General features: G+C 42.9%; 1 protein-coding gene across 4 annotated transcripts in view; it reads right to left on the bottom strand.

Annotated features, from left to right (window-relative positions):
* The window catches only part of SPTAN1 (spectrin alpha, non-erythrocytic 1), a 119,775-nt gene that overhangs the window by 34,910 nt on the left and 60,443 nt on the right, over window positions 1-24,422 (bottom strand). For 2 of the 4 annotated variants that reach the window (XM_089669021.1, XM_089669022.1), the window contains exons 5-24: window positions 23,085-23,231; window positions 22,850-22,983; window positions 21,037-21,181; window positions 20,801-20,955; window positions 20,265-20,400; window positions 16,564-16,665; window positions 15,406-15,543; window positions 15,220-15,330; window positions 14,667-14,744; window positions 14,367-14,522; window positions 10,875-11,079; window positions 10,602-10,783; window positions 10,071-10,314; window positions 9,851-9,973; window positions 8,551-8,768; window positions 8,377-8,469; window positions 8,060-8,194; window positions 7,600-7,748; window positions 3,468-3,527; window positions 1,039-1,237 (exon numbers count right to left, since the gene is read on the bottom strand). In XM_089669021.1, the coding sequence (XP_089525147.1) occupies window positions 1,039-1,237; window positions 3,468-3,527; window positions 7,600-7,748; window positions 8,060-8,194; window positions 8,377-8,469; window positions 8,551-8,768; window positions 9,851-9,973; window positions 10,071-10,314; window positions 10,602-10,783; window positions 10,875-11,079; window positions 14,367-14,522; window positions 14,667-14,744; window positions 15,220-15,330; window positions 15,406-15,543; window positions 16,564-16,665; window positions 20,265-20,400; window positions 20,801-20,955; window positions 21,037-21,181; window positions 22,850-22,983; window positions 23,085-23,231 (2,910 nt within the window). The remainder of the gene's footprint in view (window positions 1-1,038; window positions 1,238-3,467; window positions 3,528-7,599; window positions 7,749-8,059; window positions 8,195-8,376; window positions 8,470-8,550; window positions 8,769-9,850; window positions 9,974-10,070; window positions 10,315-10,601; window positions 10,784-10,874; window positions 11,080-14,366; window positions 14,523-14,666; window positions 14,745-15,219; window positions 15,331-15,405; window positions 15,544-16,563; window positions 16,666-20,264; window positions 20,401-20,800; window positions 20,956-21,036; window positions 21,182-22,849; window positions 22,984-23,084; window positions 23,232-24,422) is intronic. The other 2 variants (XM_089669023.1, XM_089669024.1) reach the window with 1 other exon arrangement.

The raw sequence follows: 24,422 nt of genomic DNA, 5'->3' as shown, positions 1-24,422 counted from the left end.
CTAAAATATCTGCTCTCTAGAAAAGCACTATACATTACGTAACCCTAAAAGCTGACCCATGTCCCTCATTCTATCCAGAGTTGTGGCTGGAGTTTCACTTCAATGTGAACCCATCACACATTATGAATAGTTAAAAATACGGCTTAAGAAAAAGGTGCATGAAGATTCCTTGTACATGAAATCCTCCTCACTGCTTTATATTTCCATTTGCTAGCAAAGACTTGGCTTCCGCAACTGCAAGGCCAAAGACTGATGTCCAGTGAGAAAGCCCTTTTAGTTTGAGGCATTAAAAATGGATGACAGGTTCACTTTAAAACAGATAAGTTCACCTTTATACAAAAAATAGTAAATGTAAATTTTTTTGCAGGAAAAAAAAAAAAAAAAAAAAAAAAAAAAAGTGCATTTATTATTTTTTGTTGCAGGAGCCTGGAAAGCATTGCAAGTGCGGGAGTGACGTCATCGCGGCTCAACCACTCAAGCAGCCAGAGCATGCCAACTCGGAAGGAAGACCGGATGAAGATAGAAGCCCTGTCAGTGGTGACAGCGCGCTGCTGGAGGGCTTCGTTCTAAGGTAGGTCTTTCATAATGTGCTAGTATGTAATGCAAACTAGCACATTATGCTATTATTGCAGGGGAAATTTTTTAATTTATTTTGGCACTTTAACCAAAAAACAGTTTATAGTGATGAAAAATGCCCAAAACCAATGTCCTTAGAGGACACACTCTGTGATGACTGGAGAACTCCAGATGTCACCTAGTGGGGGCAGTTTCACACCTTTTCTGGAGCCTGGGGAAGAATAGTTTCAGCTGGCGCTGAGGCCCTTTTATATAAAGACAACAACATTAAGACATAGATCCATTATAGTTTTTATTACCCCCTCTAAAATTCTGTGAATTTTAATGGAGTTTTGACAATAAGATGTTTATTTTGACAGAGCACTACAGATTTAGGTCCTAAAATGATCAGCAAATATACAGATCATTTTCAAGATATCTGGTTATTAATTCAAATGATAGTAGAGAAAGAGCAGTAATAACCTTCTGGAAATCATCAAACTTCTTCTGCAACACTTCCACTTGCTCCAGATCTGCCCCAACTTCCTCATTGGTGAGCGCAGTCTCCTTCTCATTAATCCATTGTTGCAGTTCATTGGCCTCACGGAACAACATGAACTTCTTGCAGCTTTTCTCCAGCATGTCTTTGCGCTTCTCCCCAACCTCCAAAATGTTATGATATCTGCAAAGCGGAAGGACAATGGTCAGATCTCCATCAGTGGTGTGACAGTATCCAGCAAACGTTGGCTCCTAGGACTGGAAACCAAAGACACAAAGCTCTCAATACTATCAAGTCTCAAGTCAAACTGGTGAAGAGGGCATAGCCTATCCAAGTAGTCAAACATAGCAGATGGGTTTGAAGAGGCACCATCTCCTTTTTTTGCCCCTTTAGTAAAGGTTAAATAGAACGTATTTCTGGCAGGGCACCGTATTACAATTTACTGTAGCATTCCAAGAGGTCCCTCTATAATAAATACATCTGAATAAGCCACTATGTGGAGGGGAGCAGGAAACACATTTAAAGGCCAAGTTCACCTTCTGTTAATAAAAAAATACAAAATTATAAATGGACATCTGTTTGCAGGCAAAAAAAAAGTGCATTTATTAATTTTTTACATTGCAGCCTGAAAAGCATTGCACCCATCATCAGCAGATCATGGGTGCACTGCCAGGATCCTGCAGACTCTCAGTAAGCTTTCTGCCAACACCGCCCGTAAGCAGGCAGTTACTGAGTGACCGGAAGAATCAATGAACTATGAAAGTGCTCACCAGTGCCCTCGCTGTTCATGGAGAACTACAATCCATCAGCTGCAATGGCTGATGGTACTTGTAGTCTATTCATTCACAGGAAATGACGACGTGTCCTTGTGAGTGGAGCCCAAAATGGCCACACGGTTTTTAAATTGGGACAGCAGGTGCAGGGAGAGGGGAGCTCTGGTTGTGGGAGGTGGGTGCATAGGAGCATGTTACATATTCCACCCTAAATATGGGTGTAACATGCTCCTAAAAGGTGAACTTATCCTTTAACCGCCTCCTGACCACCCTATAGCAGATATACTGCTACAAGGCTGCACAGCACAGCCATCCAAAGCAGTGTGCTTACACTGAAGCACATGGATGCAGCACTATGTAAAAGAGCACACAGTTAACCCTTTGATCGCCCCTCATGTTAACCCCTTCCTGCCCAGTGCCATTAGTACAGTGCCAGTGCTTTTTTTTTTTTTTTTTTTTTTTTTTAATAGCACTGATCACTCTATTGGTGTCACTAGGGATGTCAGTGACACCAAGTCAGTTCCCAACCAAGGGTCTAAATGCCCAATGCAGTCCCGTTATAAGTTGCTGATAGCTGCCATTACTAGTAAAATTTAAACAAAAAAAATCCCAGTATATATACAGCCATTTGTAAACGCTATAACTTTCACGTAAACCAATTAATTTACACGTATTGGGATTTTTATTTAGCAAAAAAAATACCGCATAATACATTTTGGTCTAATTTTATGAGGTCACTTTATTTTTAAATTTTTTTTACTGGACATGTTTAAATAGCAAAAAGTGTCAAAAAATGTTGTTTTCTCTCAAATTTGTTTTTTTTTTTTTTTATTTATAGCGCAAGAAAAACCAAAAAAAAACAAAACCGCACAGGCGATCAAATACCACCGAAAGAAAGCAATTTGTGGGGGGGGACGGGGACATAAAAATTTAATTTGGGTGCAGCATTGCATGACCGTGCAATTGTCAGTTAAAGCAGCGCAGCACCAAAAATGGTCTGGTCAGGAAGGGGGGGGGGTTGGTAAATCCTAAGAAGGGCAAGTGGTTAAAGCTCAGCTTCCAACTCCACCAGCAATAATTTTTTTTTCTTTTTTAAACACCTTGAATTGCTGGGAGGTCAGTCAGCAGCAGGTGATCATTGCATAAACCACCACCCAAATTTTTTTTTTTAGTAACCTTCCACAGCCAAGACTGTCTTCTGTGGACCTCATGGCTATGTCATGTGACTGCCATTCTAATGCCCAAACAGACTTGGCTTAGTGGCCAGCACAGGGACTCCCAATTGGACAGAAGGGTGGCAATTGACAGGGTGTAGCCATGAAGTTAGCCACTAGTAGAGCAAAACTAAATTAAAGAAGTTAAGTGGAAGCTTTTCTAACTAATAAAAGTAGCAGCAGATATACTGTGGTGTCTGCTCTTAGGCAGGATTGTTACCTTCAAAGGTTTACCATGGTTTACAGATTCACTTTAACCTTTACTTGGACAGGAGTGGAAGCCCTGTACAACCCTCAAGTGCACGTACATGCAGGCACCACAAGATACTTTAGGTTTACCAGCAACGTTGGTTGATATACATTGGTATACATGACAGGTTCACTATAAGCACCTAAAAGACAAATTGATGCCAATGGAATACTCACAATTCTTCAACCTGATTCATACGCAGAGATACACTGCCAGCTTCCTTAGATGTGACAGCCCTGCACAGACAAGAAGGGAGCACAGCAAAGTAGGCATGCAGACATTAGTGTGATTAACATCAGGCAAGGAGGTGCAGCTCAGCCTGCAGGCTGTATTAGGAGGGACTAGGGAGAATGGGGTGCAGCAATTTCAGGGGGTGTCCACTTCAGAAAAGAGAGGAGGCTCTTCCCAAGGTCTGGCATTGACCAGTAAATCTTCCATTTCACTGTATTTACATTTGTTAAAATGTGCGATTTATAGCCCTAGTAATTAAATATAGTTAACTGCACATATCAGATTTCAGTGAAACTGGTCAACTCGCCATTATGATGTTGGTTATGTCAGACCTGTCCCATCTCCTGGCGAGATGAAAACCATATTGCCCATTGGCCAATGAAGCCACTAATGGTTTAAAGAAAATCTGTTCTGAGAAAAATATGCTGACTGCCAATATGGACCTCTGTTTCTGAAAATACTAGATGCCTAGCAATCATGCTATTCCTAAACAGCTCATCCACTCCCTCATCATATCACGACTCGACTACTGCAACTCCCTCCTCACTGGCCTGCCTCGCCGCTGGCCATCCCCGCTTCAGTCGATCCTGAATACAGCTGCCAGACTCATTCACCTTTCCAACGCTCCGTCTCCGCCACCCCCCTCTGCCAATCCCTCCACTGGCTTCCGATTGCGCAACGGATCAAATTCAAAATCCTAACACTGACATACAAAGCCGTCCACCATACTGCCCCGAACTACATCACTGACCTAATATCCAAGTACCACCCAACACGCACACTCCGCTCCTCACAAGACCTCCTTCTCTCTAGCTCCCTGGTCTCCTCCTCCCATGCCCGCCTCCAGGACTTCTCCAGGGTGTCACCCATCCTCTGGAACTCCCTACCCCAATCCATCAGATTATCACCTACTCTCCTCTCCTTTAGGCGCACCCTGAAAACCCATTTCTTCAGGGAAGCCTACCCCACCCCCTGCTAACCTGCAGACCTCCTCCACTCTTCCTACCACTCCACCCCCCACAGCTATCTCCTCCTGTACCACCATCCCCTCCCTCCTAGATTGTAAGCTCGAAAGAGCAGGGCCCTCGATCCCCTCATGTTTTGCATTGTATTGGTATTGTTCTGTCACATGTTCTGTCCCCCTTTGTAATGTACAGCGCTGAGTGAACCATTGGCGCTTTATAAATACTGTATAATAAATAATAATTCCTCTGGCTTCAATACTTGCAGTCGCTTTCCTAGTAATAGAAGGCAAATCAGCATACTTCATTTGTTGCACACTTGTTCCAAGACATTTATTCAGAACATGCGGAGATACTGTATGGAAGCCGTTCAGCTGGTGTTTTCAGAAAAAGGACCAGTAAAGACATGTCTCAGTACAGGTTTCCTTCACAAGGGATCCCAGCTTAAAGAAGACCTGTACCCTTATATAGGGCAAAGAGATAGCCCCCCCCCCCAGTTGCACAAACTCACTTTTGCTTCACTATTCTGTCACTCCATTTTGCCATTTGGAAGAAAATTCCCTATACTGTTGGGCATGAAGGCGCAAGTCCCCCCCCAGTGTGACATCAATGCTGACTGAGCAAGTGCTATCAAAAGAGGAGCCGGATGAGTGCACAGCCTTGTGTAAGCTCTAATTAGTGACATGGAACTTACACACAGCTTCCTTATCCAATTGTGAAGGTAAGGTTCATGTGTGCTATGGAGGAGGGGGGCAGTAAAGCAAACTTACAGCCTATTCCATAAAAAAAAAAAAAAAAAAAAAAAAAGGATATTACACTGTGCAAAGTAGAAAAAGGTGGCAGATATGAAATATGCAAGTGGACACCCCCTAAACTGAAAGTATCACAGCTCAGATTCAGCGGACTCATCGGTCATACAACTGTTTTTCGAACAATATCCTTGGTTTGTGGTCTTAAGCTGTGAAACGTTCAAATTGACCCACACAGTAGTGTAGACAGAAAAATCAAACAAACAAGATGCGTATTAAATTTTGGTGAACAGTGACGTGATTGTTGGATGCATATTTTGGACGAGTTATATGGGGAAATCACACAGCAGAAAACAGGAGTTAGGTCTTAAGGGAAATATCAATTTCAATACAGGTGTGATGGCGATTTTGAGTGAATATGATGGCATGCAGTAATCAGGATGCTTGATATGAGAGACGGAGGGAAAATTTGTACAATGACTAATGAAATGTTTTCATTAAAGCCCTAGCTTCTAATAAAATGCACCTTTTATTAAAATTCACAACTGTAATTTAATCTCGTTCAGCTATAATGCTGCACAAACATAATATTAACTTTACATGCATGTTGCTTTACAAGGTCATTGTGGATTGGTAGTTCAAGCCTCTCTCCAGTTGCAACATTAAAAACAAAAAATTTGAAACTTTAAATAGCAGAGAAATGTTCTCTGACTCCACTGGGGAGATTTCCCTAGCTTTTTATTCCTGCAGCATCAGCACAAGTCATTCTCCTTTTTTTCTTACTTTAGTATCCTGTTCCCAGCAGGATATTCTCCATTATATCCTGTCCCTCGGAGAGTCTGACCCTGGAACTTTTCCTTTTACATGGACATTACCAAGTTAAACTCCACACAGGCTCCTTTTAACATCTGTGGACTCCTAGACTTGGGTTCCCCTAAGCAAGTGTTTGTATGCACTGGTATTACTTGTGATCAGGCTATATCAAACTGCCAAATTTCACAATTAAGGGGCTGGGGGATTTACGAAGACTGGAGAGTGCAAAATCTGGTGCAACTCTGCATAGAAATCAATCAGCTTCCAGTTTTTTTTGTCAAAGCTGGGGTGCCTTCAACAATAAGGAGGAGAAGAAAACAAAAAAAACCGACAAGAGGCCATGGGAGAGTTCCCTATGGTGTAGAAGTTTGACAGATAATTGGATGATATATATATATATATATATATATATATGATGATGAGATGGTAAATTGCAATGGTGTACCCACAACTGTGAGGCTGCACAGCTCCCTAATGGGGAGTCAGACACTGGAGTAAATACCTGCAGGGAATATGACTGTCCCTGCACAGAGTAAGGTTGCTGCTCAGTGGGGTGATCCGGACGATCCTACACCCTGCGGTCTCAGGATTCGGGTATGTTCACAGTAAAAGGTTTATGAGCCCCGAGAGATGGGAAAATGGTGTCAGCAAAGGTGCACAAATGTGAAGGAGAAGCTGAGAAATGGACACTCATGAACACAAGAGACAGAACACAGCTGTGTAAATTGTTTTATGTATTATACTGAGGAAGTGGCCAGTGAAGTGCCACGAAACACATTGACCGTGTTTTATAATATTCTGTGAGCAATAAATATTGAATCAATGAAGAATCCATTTTTCAGCTGCTCCTTCACATTCAGGCGCCTCTGCTGACACCACTTTCCCATCTTTTGGGGCTCATAACATGCTCTGTTTATTGTCAAATCTGAAGATAGAAGCTGATTGGCTATCATGTACAGCTGCACCAGATTCTGAGTGCTCCTGTTTTAGTAAATCTCCCCTACTGACTTCCAGCTTGTGATCACAATCATTAGTGACTGCTTGACAAAGCAGCATAGCAAAATATTGATTTTTTTTAGAGTAGTCCATCTTTCTGCTCCTAGGTATTAAAACGCTAAAAATGACATAGTAGTACTCAGGATGCAAGCCAGCTTGCTCACAAATTAAAATAAATATTGCCTCACGTCAGACAATGCTAAACTGGAGGAAGGCAGGGGCGCTTAAGTGGTTTACATGTGAATGAACCATCCCTTGTACAGAACAGCTCACTGATGCAAGAAAGACACTGCTTTTATCTGGAAAAAAGAACATCTAACCTCTAAAATTTGGCAAAGGAGAGATGGAAGAAAATGGAACTGGCCCAAGGTTTTCTTTCCCCATGTATCTGTGCAGAATTATGGCTGTAAAATCTGATCCTGTGGACTTCATTGGGGACAGAAGGTAAGAAAAGGCCAGCCTAAATTGTAATCTATCAAACTCTTTTCCCTATGAGATGTCATTTGTCTCTTTTCCAGGCACAGCAGACTTAGACGAACAACAGAATGGTTTCTTACTGTCCATCAATCTGTTCCTGACGCAGCGCAATGCTTCCTTGCTCATCCAGCAGGTTTTCACGAGAAGACGACTGTGCAGGGTCCAGCTTCTTCACATACGCAGCAGGTACAAAGCCCTGACGGTCATTCACTTCCACTTTCCACCAGTCCTAAAGACATCATGCAATCTATTAATAATTATGCACTTGCAGAGGATACACATAGTTGAAAAAATTTCAGTTCATCTACTTTTATATCTTCTTATACAGCAGAAACACAGCAACACTGTCAATACTTTCCTGTGTGGACCTTGGAAGATAATCCAACATACCTTCCTGTGTGGACCTTGGAAGATAATCCAACATGCAGTGAACAGTGTTGTGCATGTGAGTGAATAAGTTGTTTTCAGACACTTTGATTTCTGTATACATCGGCAAGGCTTGGACGCCATTCTCCAGGACAGGTTTTTTTGACTGCCTACCTTATTAGTGCTATTAAGCAGGGTTAGGATGTCCCCTTTCTTCATGGTCACTTCCCTTGGGCTCTTCTCCTGGTAATCATACAGTGCCAGAACTAGCTCCTTTCCAGTTTCGTCATCTGTTGGTGCAACTTGTTGCTATAAAGAAGAAAAGAAGGAGGTCAGCAGGGGCATTAATACCTGCTGGTCTGCCTCAAAATATATGCCTAGCAGTTTCACACACAGACTTGCTAATGTTTGTTGCCTAAACACTGGCAGTATGTGGTGTGAAGTACGCTACACCACTAGGTAGCAACTTAATCGGATGTCTTTGCACTTACCCGGCAAGCTTGGGCCTGCTCCCTTAGAGATTGGATGCTACTTCCATATGCCCGGAGATCAGACATAAGAGCTTCATGTTTCTTCAGAAGAGCCTGAAACCAGGAAATGCATATAATTAACAGCATTTACTAGCAGCCAAGTATTTGGTGTCAGGGCTTGTAGGCCGGTCCTACCTCTGCAGAGTCCTCATCTTTGCCATAGTCTGTGCTTCCAACAATTGGCTCCTTTTCTCTCATCCAGGACTCAGCTTCGTTGGCATCAGCAAAGTACTGCTGAGCTTGGAGAGAATCTTCTAGATCCTGTCTTCGCTGTGATGCCTTGTTCTTCAGAGACCCCCATTTATCATTCAGCTCCCTCAGCTTCACTTTCACATCATCAGAAGCAAAATGTCCTAAGGATTACAGACCCAGTTAGTGTTTCCTAAAAGATTTTTACCCAACGGGTACAAATTACTGTATGCGAATCATGGCATGGTTCATGGGAAGGACAGCCTTGTGGAAGAAGTCAGCTATGAGAATGCTTCTATGGGGTCAAGGACCATCTAAGACATTTACAGGAACTTAGACTGGTTGGAATAAAGCACTCATTCTCACTGATCTAAAAGGGGTTTACAAATTATTCATGGTCCAGCTAAAGTAACTGGAAGTACACTATAATTAAAAACTGAAAACACACTTTTGTCATCTAATGCTAGAATAATGTAGCATCTGTTTAAACATGCAGTTAGCAATTCCATTATCTTGGCATTAATGACAATACACTGTATACAGGATATTCCAAAAATCTAAACCATATTAAGATTATTAAGTAACTGATTTTTCCCAAATGTCCACAGAGGTTAAATTCAAGGTACCTCCAGCAGTGTCAACCATGTTTACGGTGGAGATACTTTCTGCATGCCTAAAAGGGATAATTGAAGAGCTATGCTGATAACACGACTGATCATGTGAATACATACAGGTCCTCCCATTAGTAGTGTACTGATAATATCTACAGAACACAGGTTTGCTAAAGTTTATGAGATCATTATATTTGACCTGGAAAATGTTTTTTTCTCCCCTCAAGAAAATGGAAGTGTCTTTTTTTTTTAGTATAGACCATGGGTGGGCAATTGTGGCCCTCCAGCTGTTGTAGAACTAAAAGTCCCATGAGGTATTGCAAAACTGACAATTACAAGCATGACTCCCAAAGGCAGAGGCATGATGTGACTTTTAGTTCACCAACAGCTGGAGGGCCACAGTTGCCCACCCCTGGTATAGACGGCACTCAATATCACTAAAAAGGGTACAAATGGTCAAAGTCAAGGCTGTGTTTAGATATCATAAGGTCCTAGACCACTTAAATGATTATGCCCTTATGGTAAATACAGCCCTGGAAAAATCCTGGGAAAACACTTGACTCCATGGACCGAAAAAAGATTTATAGAAAAAAGGTTCCTGGAATCATCTGAAAACAAAATGCTCTGCTTTATACCTTCAGTGATCATGTTGTTTCCCTTTTGTGTGACAGCTTTGATGCGTGGTTCATGTCCAGCTATTTCAGCTTGCAAAGCCTGGTGCTTCTTCAGCAGGTTTTGAACACCAATCAGGTCCTTGCCTGGAAACAAGATCATTAAAAAAAGTGTTAGACTTAATTTCCACAAGCCTGTCTATGTCTGCAAAAGAGCAACATTTATAGTGGTAAGAATGGTTACCTCTGTTTGTGGAGGCAGCGATAGGTTCCTTCTCTCTGATCCAGGTCTCCTCATCTTCAATATCCCTGAATAGCTGCTGCAGTCGCAGGGAGTCAGACAGTTTCTGTTTGCGAGCAACCATGGGTTCTTTTAAAGCCTCATAGCGTCCGACCAAAGCCTCTTGCTTCTTCTTGATGTTATCTGCATCAAAATGTCCAGCCTCCTGAAACTGACGTGCCTGGATGGTGATCCCATCTATACGGTCCTGTATAAACATCAACAAGACATAAGAAACATATTCATTGGCACAAAAACGTTATGGTAAGAATAATGTCACAGTAGCTTCACCAAAGGGCAAAACATGTCAGCAAAAAGGCTAACAATCCAACTGAAAGTTAAAAAAAAAATAGATAACTTTAAATCTTTTTACGACAAAAATCTTAACTGAGTTCTCACGTCCTGTGCAGGGGATATAGCTTACTGATGGAACAGCAATAATCTTCTACTGGATGCCCACCCTCCTAGAGATGCGGAGAAACTAAATTTGACTACCTGGTGAGCGGCCACATCAGCTTCCAGCAGAGCATGCTTTTTCTGAAGGTTCTGCACATTGGTCAAGTCTTTGCCATAGTCATCTGAAGCCAAATGTCCCTCCACCTCATACAACCACAGTTCAATGTCCTCCACATTCCTGTTAAATTGTTGTTGCTGGTTGGCTTCACGCAGCTTGATGCCTGGGTAGGAGAATCGCAAACATCAGTGATTTAATCTAAAGAAGTGCTCCTCTGCTGGGTTGCACTGTTCAAATCAACCTGAACACCTCACCTTTCAGTTCAGTGGCTTCCAGCAGCCTCTTCCACAAGGTGATGACTTCATTCATACGAGCTGCCACCTCATCGGATGCATAATGGTTGACATCAATCAATTTCTGTCCAGAATTCTCAAGAGCATCAATGCGGCTCTGGTTGGCAGATAGTTCAGCCTCAAAAGCCTGGTGTTTCTGCACCTTACCCTGGAGATTGGAGGGATCCTGCAAGAGATACAAACCAAGGTCAGAATGGCATTTCTTTGTTAAGATTTTACATATACTCATCCCAGATATTCCTAAAAGCAATAGCAGAGTTGTTGGTAGCCAATAGTTTTGCAACAATAGTGGACTGCATAGCTGATTCTACAGAAAAAGTGTCAACAATATGCATCCTCAGAACCACTAAACTGACAATTGTTCTAAAGACAGACAGAAAACCCTACTAAATGTTGTCTAAATTGCTCTAACTATAAAATTAATCCTGATCCCAAAAGCAATTGTAGAAATCCCTGAAACAGCATTATACAAAATGATTTCTTACTAAATATTAGCAGCCGACAGAACCAGTTCCAGTAGAATACTGCTGCACCCCCCCCCCTTTTTTTTTTTTTTTTTTTTACAGCTCTAACGGTAAAGATTTCTGACAAAACTGCCAGACCATCAGCTCTTAACACTGCTCATTTTTCGATTCCTTTATGCTTGCATACACTTGTATCAGTCTATTTCTACCATACAGATGCATACAAGCTGTGAACATATCTGCAATATTGCACTGGTAGCAGGGTTGCCAACTGTCAGTAAATTTACGGACAGCTTGTAAAAATGAGTGATTTTTACAACTGTGTAAATATCAGGGGCTGATAATTTGTCATGCTGTGTTGACTTTTGTGAGTGTAAACCAGTCAAATTGTTATGAGTATTGTCAGTGTTTCTATATTGTGTTTTTACTTTTTAAATATTGATTGTCGTCGGTTTTGTCAGTAAAAAATACTGCGGAAGGTTGGCAACACTGACTGGTAGCAAGATGCATCTGTAAAGACACAGGATATTCATTTTTTGGTCTAGATGCAGCAAGCCTTAACATCTCCATGTAACTTCCTGTCACATCAGTTCTGTTTCTATAAAGAATTTCTTACTAAACTTATGTTTACAACAAAATAGCCATGGGATCAACAAAAATGTAACTTCAAATTGACACCATATTTTCTGATGTACACACGGGCTGAATATTGGGCGGTATCAGCTGGTTCAATAGAAACCATGTGGGTACGACAGCTGGTCTGAGAGAAGCCAGCCGAACATCTTGTACTAACAATCCAATGTTAGTACTGCTATCTTCCTGCGGAGCTATGGTGCTCTGACAGGGGGATGCCACCCCTTCCTACCAGAACACTCATCGGAATGCAGATCGAGAGACCTTTTTTTGGTCATGTCCCTTCGACAGAAGCCGAATTTTTCAGTTTTTTTTCATAAAAAAAAAAAAAAAAAAAAAAAAGAAAACCCCAAAACAAAACCAGATTGTGTGTGCTAGGCTTTAGACTTGTAAGTCTTGCAGCCTGTAAGCTGCAATTGTTGTACTGACTCCGCCTTCTGAAACTCCTCATCTCAGCAGCTCTGTAGTTTAGAAGGTGGGCTGTGTGAAATGTGTGACAAACCAGTGCATAATCACAGGGCATAGTGAATATGTGTCACAAAATTCAAAAAGGAGGTATACAACTCTTTTTTTCTTTGACCGCTTGCTGCCCTGCCACTGTATATATACACGTGTGCAGGGCGGCACTGGGGCGCAAAACCACGTTTTAAAATGGGTTCCGCGCTCCCGACGTTTTCGCGGCAGGGGGCGCGCGCTCCCGCCGACCCGCAGGTGACACCATTCGATCCCGGGAGGGATCAATCATTAGATTTCAGCCAGTGATGTCTGGCTGAAATCAGAGGATTGGTCCCTGTCCTATCCTATGATGTCATTCTTCTCTGCCTGGACACATTCCGTTCCAGACAGAGAAGAAGACATACAAAAAGTGAGTACAAAGCACTACACTAACAGTTAGAACACACCTAGGACACACTTAACCCCCTGATCGCCCCCCCCCCCCCCAGTTAACCCCTTAACTGCCCTGTCACCAGTGTCACTGATCAGTGAATCGATTTTTACTGATCACTGTATCAGTGTCGCTGGCGACTTCCGATAGTGTTAGCGCCCCTCCCATATAGCGCCAGTTTGCCCGCTAATGCACGGGATTTTTTTTTTACCAAAAACATGTAGCAGAATACATTTTGGCTTAAATTTATGACTAGCTTTGAGTTTACGATATATTTTTTATAGCTGAAAGTAGAAAATATAGTTTTTTTTCAAAATGTTTGTGTTTTTTTTGTTTATAGCGCAAAAAATAAAAAGCACACAGGTGATAAAATACCACCAATAGAAAGCTCTATTTGTGTGAAAAAAAGGACGTAAATTTTGTTTGGGTACAGCATTGCATGACCGCGCAATTATCATTTGAATTAGTGCAGCGCCAAACAGCAAAAAAAGGTCTGGTCATTAAGGGGGGTAAATCCTCAGGAGCTCAAGTGGTTAAAAATGAATGTTATTATAAAATTTATATTGTGCAATACAGCGTGGCCTCATCCAAGTACTACAGCGTGGCCTCATCCAAGTACTACAGCGTGGCCTCATCCAAGTACTACAGCGTGGCCTCATCCAAGTACTACAGCGTGGCCTCACCCAAGTACTACAGCGTGGCCTCACCCAAGTACTACAGCGTGGCCTCACCCAAGTACTACAGCGTGGCCTCACCCAAGTACCACAGTGTGGCATCATCCAAGTACTACAGTGTGGCCTCATCCAAGTACTACAGTGTGGCCTCATCCAAGTACTACAGCGTGGCCTCATCCAAGTACTATAGTGTGGCCTCATCCAAGTACTACAGCGTGGCCTCATCCAAGTACCACAGTGTGGCATAATCCAAGTACTACAGTGTGGCCTCACCCAAGTACTACAGTGTGGCCTCATCCAAGTACCACAGTGTGGCATCATCCAAGTACTACAGTGTGGCCTCATCCAAGTACTACAGTGTGGCCTCATCCAAGTACTATAGTGTGGCCTCATCCAAGTACTACAGCGTGGCCTCATCCAAGTACCACAGTGTGGCCTCATCCAAGTACTACAGTGTGGCCTCATCCAAGTACTACAGTGTGGCCTCATCCAAGTACTACAGCGTGGCCTCATCCAAGTACTATAGTGTGGCCTCATCCAAGTACTACAGCGTGGCCTCATCCAAGTACTACAGCGTGGCCTCATCCAAGTACTACAGTGTGGCCTCATCCAAGTACTATAGTGTGGCATCATCCAAGTACTACAGTGTGGCCTCATCCAAGTACTACAGCGTGGCCTCATCCAAGTACCTTCACAAAGCCATTAAGAAAAACTGTCAAACTGCTACATCTACAGCCTGAAAAATGCATTGGTCAGGGAGGGTAACAGTGTGCACAGGAGATCTCACTCTACTCACCTTATAGGCCTCATCAGTGGCAGTCTTCATCTTCTCATTAATCCAGCTTTTCAGCTCATCAGAATCCCTGAGGAATTGCTGAAGATGGAAGGAGTCTGCCAACTGGGTGCGACGGTAAAGGGCTCGTTCATGGAGTGCATTACGGCGACTTAGGAGCTGAGAGGGTAAAAGAAAAGAAAACAGTGCCATTAAAAAAACATATACCTCATTATTGGCTCCTGCCACACTCTGAATAGGAAGGTATAGCTTTTACAGTGTCCATTTATAGATATAAAGGAATCAGATAAAGACCAGACTTACTGCATCTCTGCGTGTGGCGACATCATCCATTGCATAATGTTTATTCTGAATAAGCTTTGTGGCAAATTCATCGAGGGCCTAGAAATAAAAACCGATCATAATGAAACATAGGCATTTTCAAATGCAGAGTCAAACATCTAAGGATCTAAAGCTACAAAATGAATCATCCTCGGTTTACATAATAAAGACATATCATTATTTTGGCAGGATATTAGAATTTAAATCTTTGGCTTTTCAAGCCCATTGCCTGGCTGTCATTGTGATCTAGTACTTTCTTACAGGAAAACTAGTATCAGTCCTAGATATGTCAGTTTCACTTTCTGCATGCCTGCTCCATGTATAACCCAAGCAACTGCAATAGTTTCAAAAGGAGGTCATCGCTGGCATTCCCTTTTCCTCTTATAACAAATCTCCTTTAATCACAATTTCAAGCAAGGATAATAATGGTCAATGACAGGCTTGTATTCACTTTTTTCTTGTTTTTGAAGGGTGGCTGTTGGGATTGCACTATGGACAATGAACATCTTGATTCAAGAACTTAATCATGTCATACCGTGATTTTCTCTTCTTGAGCGCTGAGGGATTTTTCAAAATCTTCATGTTTCTTCAGGAGTGCTTCCACACTATCCAGAGAATCACCCAGGTCTTCATTGAGTAAGAAGGCCTGACAAAGAATTGGAGTTTTAGTAAAATGGACATGCGCTAATCAATTAGTAAAACTAAGTGAAATCTAACTTACCTCCTGCTTGCTCATCCAGTTGTCCACTTGTTCGGTGTCTCTGTAGAAAAGCTGCAGGTCCATACACTGCTCATACTGCTGTCTGCGCAGCTCCCACAGCTCCAGGAGGGAGGCCCTCTCTTCTGCCAAGATGGTGAGCTAGAAGACAATTATTATTATATTCTGTTGGGTAATACTGTGAAGACTTCTGTTAAAGAGATTTAGTGATCCCATATAAGCCTAACTGAAGTAAAGATGGAGTAGGGTTATAGGCCAAGTCATGTTGCACCACTGAGCAATATCAGTCATTTTTGAGAACCTTGTATCCCTGGAAGGAGATCCACACTTCCTCCCAACTGCTGACATATGCCTCACTTTACTGATTCCATACCCCACAATTTAAAAGTGACCCCTCATGAACATGGTGCGGAAATTCTTCCCCTTTCTCCACTTCTCCCTCTCTTACCCCATAACCCCCAGGGCTTGCCAACTGCCTTCACCATACCTCCTCACCTGTCCACCTTTATTAAAAACTACACTTTGGTCTACATTCTGACAAAAAACTGAATAGGCAGGAATTATAGATGGTCCACTCCCCCTTCTTCGAGAACAAAGACAAAATCTAGATCGGCCTTTCCCAACACTGTGCCAATTAATCTCCTCCAAATTCTCCGAACTACACAACACATACACAGGGACTATCAGCTTAGGTAATAGCTAGCAAGGCTCTGTGTAATATGGGATGCGCCTAATAAGTTATGTAATATCAACATTATATTTTGCATTATTTTATATTGACATTTCTCAGTAGAGAAATAATCCTCTCCCCTCTTCACACTTCTTGGATATTCCAAAGTAATTGTCACCATTATATTTTTTATTGTAATCTAATTTGGTAAAAACAAAGAATGCGTAAAAACAAAACAAAAACATATGAACTATGAATACATGTATCCTGTAAAATTTCCAGGTAGAACATGAATATGTTGCTCCTCTCACCCCACCTAAACTTACTATCCTCTACTGAAACCGCTCTGCCCACTCACAGTGCAGACAGATGGGAATACATCCCCCATAATTGTGAAACAAGGTTCACATACATTTTAGGATTCGGTTTACATATGAGCCCTGAACAGTCTTTGATCAAGCAAGAAAGAAGAATTACTCTGACACACATACTTTCTCCCTGACTTCATCGGAGGCATAATGTCCAGCATTGAGCAAGTCCTGTCCTGCAGTGTCTGCGGATTTGAAACTGTCTTCATGGGCATCGATTTCCCCCTGTGAGGAGAAAAAAAAAACAAAAAAAAAAAAAAACGTTAAATACAGCTGTATTTTCATCACATTACTTCTGGATCAACACATAATGGCAAGAAAGATTTGATATACAGCTGTGCTCAAAAGTTTGCATACCCTTGGAGAATTGGCAATATATAGAACTACTTTACAGAAAACAGGAGTGAGCAAGCAAAACACATTTCTTTCATTTCTTATGGGATTTATATTCAATTGTAAGTCATACAGAATAGCACAATCATAAGCAAAAAACATGGCAACAAATGAAATGACACCTGTTCAAAAGCCTGCATCCTCTTAGTTCTTAATATTGTGTATTGCCCCCTTTAGCATCGATGACAGTGCATTTCTTTGTAATAGTGGTCTATGAGGCCCCAAATTCTTGCAGGTGGTATAGTGGCCTATACCTCCTGGCAAAATGCCTCCAGGTCATGCAAAGTTTTTCGTAGTCGAGTGAACCGCACATTTGTGTTCTCCCCAGAGTGGCTCGATGATATTAAGGTCAGGAGACTGAGGGCCACTCCAGAACCTTCATCTTTTTCTGCTGTAACCACTGGTGATTTCTGTTATCATTATGATTTAAAAAGAAGCCAAACAACTATGTGATAATAAATGGCTTCATATGATCACTATGCTTAAAAAGGACAGGTTTTTTGCATGATCAGTCATATTTTCAATATCAAAACTTCACGATTTCTGCCAGGGTATGCAAACTTCTGAGCACAACTGTATTATGGCTATTAATACAATACAACTCAAATGGACTTTAATAGTTACTAATATGCATACGTCAGAGGAAAAAAAAAATTAGTTATTATGGAAACCAGTTAAGTTAGCCTAAAACCAGAAAAATAACAAAACATAAGCTTCTATGGACTCTGGGGAAAAAAAAAAAACCCACACATCACTGTGCCAACACAGACCTGCAAAAAAACATTTGGTAAATTAGAACTGAATGCAAAAAAACCTTTTCCCCCCTCATGCTGAATAGAGTAAAGGAGGGGTATAACAATTGTTTTTGCCAGTTAGCCTGTGCTTCAGAGGAGATTTCCCTTTACTTCCTATCCCATAACCATGACAGAAAATGAGAGGATATCCCGCCAAAGAAAGGAAATATCTGGTAGTCACCAGGGATTCTTTCTTCGGAAGATTTGCCATTTCCCTTCAATCCTTGCTCTGGTGACCACTCAAAATTTGGGATTTTCTTTCACTTTCAGTGATGACAGTCACCAGTACAATGAGAGAGGGTGAAAACTCCCAAATGGGGATACAGACCGCTATAAAAACACGGAGGAGGTGCCTTCATATATACTTTAACCACTTGCCTACCCCCTTCCTTACCAGGCCAATTTTCAGCTTTCAGCGCTGCCGCACTTTGATTGACAATTGCGCGGTCATGCAACATTGTACCCATATGAAATTTTGATCATTTTTTTCTCACAAATAGAGCTTTCTTTTGGTGGTATTTAATTGCCACTGGGCGCTTTACTTTTTGCGCTATAAATAAAAAAAGTGCAAAAAAATTGAAAAAAAAAAAAAGTTTTCTTTGTTTCTATTATAAAATTTTTCAAACAGGTATTTTTTCTCCTTCACTGATGTGCGTTGATGAGGCAGCACTGATGGGCACTGATAGGCGGCACTGATAGGCAGCACTAAAGGGCACTGATAGGCAGTACTAATGAGGTGGCACGGAAAGGCGGCACTGATAGACAGCACTAATGAGGTGTCACGGATAGGCGGCACTAATATGCAGCACCGATAGGCGGCACTGATAGGCGACACTGATCATGGGTACTGATAGACGGCACTGACTGGCATCACTGCTGGGCACTGACTGGCGGTACTGACTGGCACAACCCCTGGGCACTGACTGGTGGCACTGACTGGCAGCACTGCTGGGCTGCACTGGTGGGTGGCACTGGTGGGCAGCACTGGTGGGTGGGCACAGGTGGGTGGCACTTCTGGGCACAGGTAGGTGGCACTTCTGGGCACAGGTGTGTGACACTGCAGAGTGGCACAGGTGGGTGCACTGCTGGGCACAGGTGGGTGATCTGCTGGGCACAGGTGGGCGGAGCTAGTGGGCGCACTGCTGGGCACAGGTGGGCGGAACTTGCAGGTGGCACTGCTGGGCATCGATCATCAGGGCACTGATCATCAGTGTCCTGATGATCGGTGCCGATCCCCGCTGTGACAACTGCCGGTTCTCGGCAGTACTTTCCTCACGATCTGACAGCGTGAGGAAAGTGCAGCCGAGAACCGGCACTTGCATTTCCCTGTGATCAGCGTCATTGGACACCGCTGATCAGGTGGTAAAAGGCCGCTGGGATCGGCCTTTTACCACATCACGTGATCAGCTGTGTCCGTAGGACACAGCGATCACGGAGATCGCCGGGTGTGCGCCCCTGCGTTCTGGGGGGACGTCATATGACGTCCACCCAGAACTGGCCGGCCGCAGTGAAGCCGTCATTCGGCTATCTGCGGTCGGCAACTAGTTAAAGCAAAGGTTTAATCTGCTCTCATTTTTTGCCTTCCCTGGTTCCTCCATCCCACTTCATCAGGATACTGATAAGATTTTAATATAAAAATACCTTATTAGCTTCACTGGGTCTTTGTGCAATGCAATGCAGACAGACCATTGTTATTAGAAGAGGCTGGCAGAAGGCTGTGCTTGGCTTCATGAAAACATAACAGCCCCCTGCCTCAGTAGCCGGTGTGGAGTCTTGAGCTCTGATGCAACCAGTGGGCTGGTTCATGGAAGAAGTTATGCAAATATCAAATCACTTTCATTAGTGGGTGTCTTGAGAAGTGGGCGCTCCTAGGTAGGCTGTATTTGCATGCAGACTAACTTAGGTAATTCCCACATGTGATGCCAAGTCTCCATGACTGAATTGAAATCCAATGAATGAAAGGCTATCCAGGGACATTCAGGTTGACAGTGAAAAGGCTAGATCAGTGGTTCTCAACCTGTGGGTCGCGACCCCTTTGGGGGTCGAACGACCCTTTCACAGGGGTCCCCTAAGACCATCAGAAAACACATATTTCCAATGTGCAAAGAGCAGCTACTGTGTAGAAAGCAGCTGCTGTGTTGAAAGCAGCTACTCTGTTAAAAGCAGCTACTGTGTTGAAAGCAGCAGTATTGGAGGTAAAACGACACTTCATGAATTATAATTACTGGGTAAATAATTTTATGGTTGGGGGTCACCACAACATGAGGAACTGTATTAAAGGGTCGCGGCATTAGGAAGGTTAAGAACCACTGGGCTAGATGATATTGAATGTCCTCCAGCCAGAAAATTGGGCTGTCTTTACCGCTTGCTCTACCTTCTAATGCACACTGAGCAGGTCACAGTGATTATAGTATAAATGGAGTGAGCAATTTTCAGGAGGAAGATGGGCCCGTACTACTGTGCAGGACTTCAGCTTTAAATACTGGTCCAGACTGTACATAACTGCTATCTGTACATGTGGATGACATAAGTTGCTCTAGCTTTAAAAAGACAAAAACGCAGCTGACTTTCATCCCAAGGGACTGAAAATTAAAAACTTGACAATTTATGAGCACAGCACACAAGCGGATATTTTACCTTATGTTCCTGGTGTCTATCGAGAAGAGCCTCAGCTCCAGCTACATCATTAGCCAGCTCATCAGCATTAATGAGAGCCTTCATTTCAGTTACCCAGCTGGTCAGGTCTCTAAAATCTGCAAGGAATCTCTGCAGCCTGGAAAGGAAACACAAACACTAAGCTATCAAGACAAAATCACATTCATATTCCTACAAATGATACAAAATTGATTATATGAATACACAAATGGAACCCAGAGCAACCTTCTTAAAGGAACAGGGCTAGAATTTGTTTTAGCCTCAATTAACTGTAATGTTTAAAAATATAAATGTTTAATGATTTTTTTTAAACAATCCCAACTCTAGTCAAAGCTTTTGTTTTGTGAGGAAGTGTATAAATCTCTGTCAGGCTTAAAATTGCTGGCTGTCCCCTTTGGGGAGATCCCCCCCCCCCCCAAACTAACATCTCTCCAATACATCAGTGCCAAGTACATTCCAAATGATGATTAGGTCATTAACAAGGAAGAAAAAAGCAATCTTAGTTTATCATCACTTACTTGTAGGAGTCGTAGAGACGAGTGTGGCGCTCTGCTGCCAAGCTGCGAATCTGCTCCCAGTTGGAGATCAGCTCCGTCCCTTTCACCTGGATCTGTGGTGCATTCTGAGGGTGCGACTGCTGCAAGCGCTCCGACTCCGCACACAGGGCTTTCACCTATACAAAGGTCAACTGATCAGTTACTAAATCCCCACTTCACACCCTCACACAAGGAATCCTGTGTGAAACAAACCGTACCTTCTCCTCAAGAGCTGCCAGGTCTCGCTCCAGACCTTCATGCTTACGCAGGAGAGCTTGCACACTGGCCAAGTCTCTTCCAAAGTCATCTGATGCCATCAGTTGCTCCTTCTCCCTGATCCAGCCAATGGTCTCATCCACATCTCTATAGCCAAGAATTGAGAGGGCACCATTAGAACACACTACATTGGAGGACTGTTACAACCTCACCCGGCAACATACGGCACTCTGCAAGCTCATGTGTGATTAGAGGAGCTGCAAAACCACACATCAGCTGTGTAGACCATACAGGCCACTTTGGTCTACACCATGAAATGTGGGGTTTTTCCTGTACATACTCAAAACAGCATCTAGTATTCTGCATTATTTAAAACATAAATTATTTAATTTTTTTTCAGAAAACTGAAATTATGGTCTGTTGGGTGTGGGTGAGATGTTCTCTACAGATTATTCAGCATTGTTTTATCTTTTACACTGTGATGTGAGAAGCACCGCTCAAAGCACTGAGTCACTGTAACAAATGTGTCAACCTACTATCCATCATTTACTGCTGCATCACATTAGGCCAATGCAAGTACTGCCCACAAAAGAAAATGTAAACATTGTAGGTGATCACTTGGCTTCTTTGTAATGCATGGTATAACCACATATACTATATCCTATTCTATGTGCATACAAAATAGACGTGTAAAATATGAAGGTCCTTTGAAGCAACAGCATCCACAAAATTCTCATCTCTATCAAGGTGCCTCTGACACGAAGCTAAACTACAATCACACCCAGGGCCTAACAAACTTGTCTTGATGATGTTGGTCCTCTCACATTAACATTTTTATCTTACAAGTCATTTCTTCACACCATTCTGCACAGATCTCCTAAGAGGCCTTCATCTTTCTTGCACTAAAGTCACAGGCGAGTGTCAGATGTAGACATTCCCCCATTTACTAAAACCGGAGCACTCAGAATCTGGTGCAGCTGTGCATGGTAGCCAATCAGCTTCTAACTTCAGCTTGTTCAATTAAGCTTTGGCAATAAAACCTGGAAGCTGATTGGTTTCAGTGCAGAGCTGCACTGGGTTTTACACTCTCCAGCTTTAGTAAAAACCCCCATGGACTTCCTTTGAGAACATGAGATCAAAGTGGTGCTCAGGGGGAAAGGTCTAAGCTAAGAAGCTGACAGTATCAGATATGGAGCACGAAGCATAGAAATACTAAAGTGCAAGCAGCAAAAATTTGTAAAATGTTTCTCTGGTTCTACAGGTAACCGGAAGGGCGGACTGACCATTTGGAAACTCGGGCACTGACCGAGGGCCCAGGGTCAGTAGAGGGCCCCATGAGATGCCCCTGGTACCTTTTTCATAGGCTTTTTTGCATTTGGGCAAGGACACAGGGGCCCCATGATCCTCTATTGCCCAGGGACCCATGAGTTGTCAGTCCGCCCCTGACAGGTAGATTCAATTGGAGGATCAGACTTTAAAAAACTCAGCTGGAAACATCAATCCAAGCTTATATTAGAAGTAGGGATGAGTTTGAGTGTGTCCAGATGCTTTTCTGAACCCACGTGGCTAAGCCCACTAGGAAGCGGTTACCTGTTACAGGCCCGTCATCAGCGGTGGGGGCATTCCCTGCTCTGCAGCCACATGTATACATGCCCCCTTGTATATGTGCCACTGCGGGGTGGGGAATACCTCCACAGTAGATGATTGATCCATTACTGGTGACAGCTTCCTGGTGGGCTTGGCCACAGGGATTCAGAAGAGCATCAAACGAGCTTGAGCTGGTCTCCAAATAGAAGATATACTGTTCCACTATACCTGTTAAAACGCTGGACCTCAGCAGCTCCAAAAAGTTTGCCTTGTCTCTGCTGAGCCAGGCCCTTCAATCTCTGCCAGCTGGTATTGACTTCATCTTGTTTGGTCTTTATTATTTCAAGTTCAGGATGTTCCTCCTATGAGCAGAAAGCACATTATTGAAGAGGGAACCTGTCAGCCTAGTGGAGACAGCCAAAGAAATCAAGCCTTGGGAGCCAGTGTCTCTATAATTCCTTACTTGGGCCAGTTTTCCAGCTAATTGATTGACTTCATTCACTCTCTCTTCATGGGCTGCCAAGTCAGTCTGGAACTCTTCAAACTTCTTCTGCAAGACTTCCACATGCTCCAGATCTTGTCCCAGCTCCTCTGATGTCACAATGGCTTCCTAAAACAAATCATTTTACATAGAATGAAAAAACAATGTCATGCAGTCCCCAAATCTGAAGACCTACTGCCTAGGTTTGCAAGCAGGTGTTTCAACGTGGAGTACATAGTGATGACATTTTATTATCAAGGTGTAAAATGAGGGATTCTGACAGTTTTACAATCCCTAACCATACAGAAACAATTTTGCTTTATAAATGAGAAGATAAGGCTAGGATGGCAGCTTACAGCCAATATACAAAAGACAGTATGAACTATACTAGTACGGTTTGATGCTCAACAAATCTTTGCGTGATAAGAGGGTGCACAGTAGCAGGCGGTGATATTGAGTCGGCAGACCTGCAGGTGTTTGTATGCTTATCGTGCCATGTCACCACACACACGTAGGGATGTTCAATTCATATCGCCCGACACATGTAGTTTTTTTACCTTTAGACCTGCGCTGCTGCCCGATTGCTTCCACACGCCCATTACGGTGCCAGCCTCCGCCCCCCCTGCCTGCTCGGTCTCCGCTTGCCCATCTGCGGCCCCTGGACAAGTTCAGTGGGTGCTGGCGGGTATAGGGCAGGGAGGAGAGCGGACACATCCGCTCCCCTCCCCTTCTTGTCCTGACCCGGAAGTGATGTGACATCCGGGTCCCCATTGACAGATTCCCGGCGATCGAGACCAGGAAAGAATGTAATGCAGTGCGATGTACACTGCATTACATCCAGGGGAAACATGCAGGGTCTTAAAAAAAAAAAAAAAAAAAAAGAAGAAGAAGTTACACCCAAGCATGTAACCCCCCTCCCCAAAATTTTTCAAGGCCCCCCACATATGTACACACGTACAAATGTAAAAGCACATGCTGAGACGCCTACGCATGAAAACAATGATTGCGGTACACATTACATATCACTGCGCACTCCAGAATGAGAGCAATAATTCTAGCACCAGACCTCCTCCGTAATGCTAAACTGATGACCTATAAAGAGGCTTTAAAAAAAAAGAGTCACCTATAGAAAATATAGGGTACTGAAGTCTGTTGCCATTTCATGAGCACATGAAAATTTAAGGTTTGACATGTTGGATATCTATTTACTCGAGGCAACCTCATCTTTTATATTTTACAAACAAATTGGATAATTTATTGCTTTTGGTGCACTAAAATTAACCCGAGTGTATTTTTTACTGAAATTTTGCATTTCCCAGA

This window comes from Staurois parvus, unplaced genomic scaffold, assembly GCF_062004578.1.
Source record: "Staurois parvus isolate SC_StPar_1 unplaced genomic scaffold, SC_StPar_1.0 ptg000068l, whole genome shotgun sequence".
Lineage (NCBI taxonomy): Eukaryota > Metazoa > Chordata > Amphibia > Anura > Ranidae > Staurois > Staurois parvus.
This window is presented reverse-complemented; position numbering and strand designations above follow the sequence as displayed.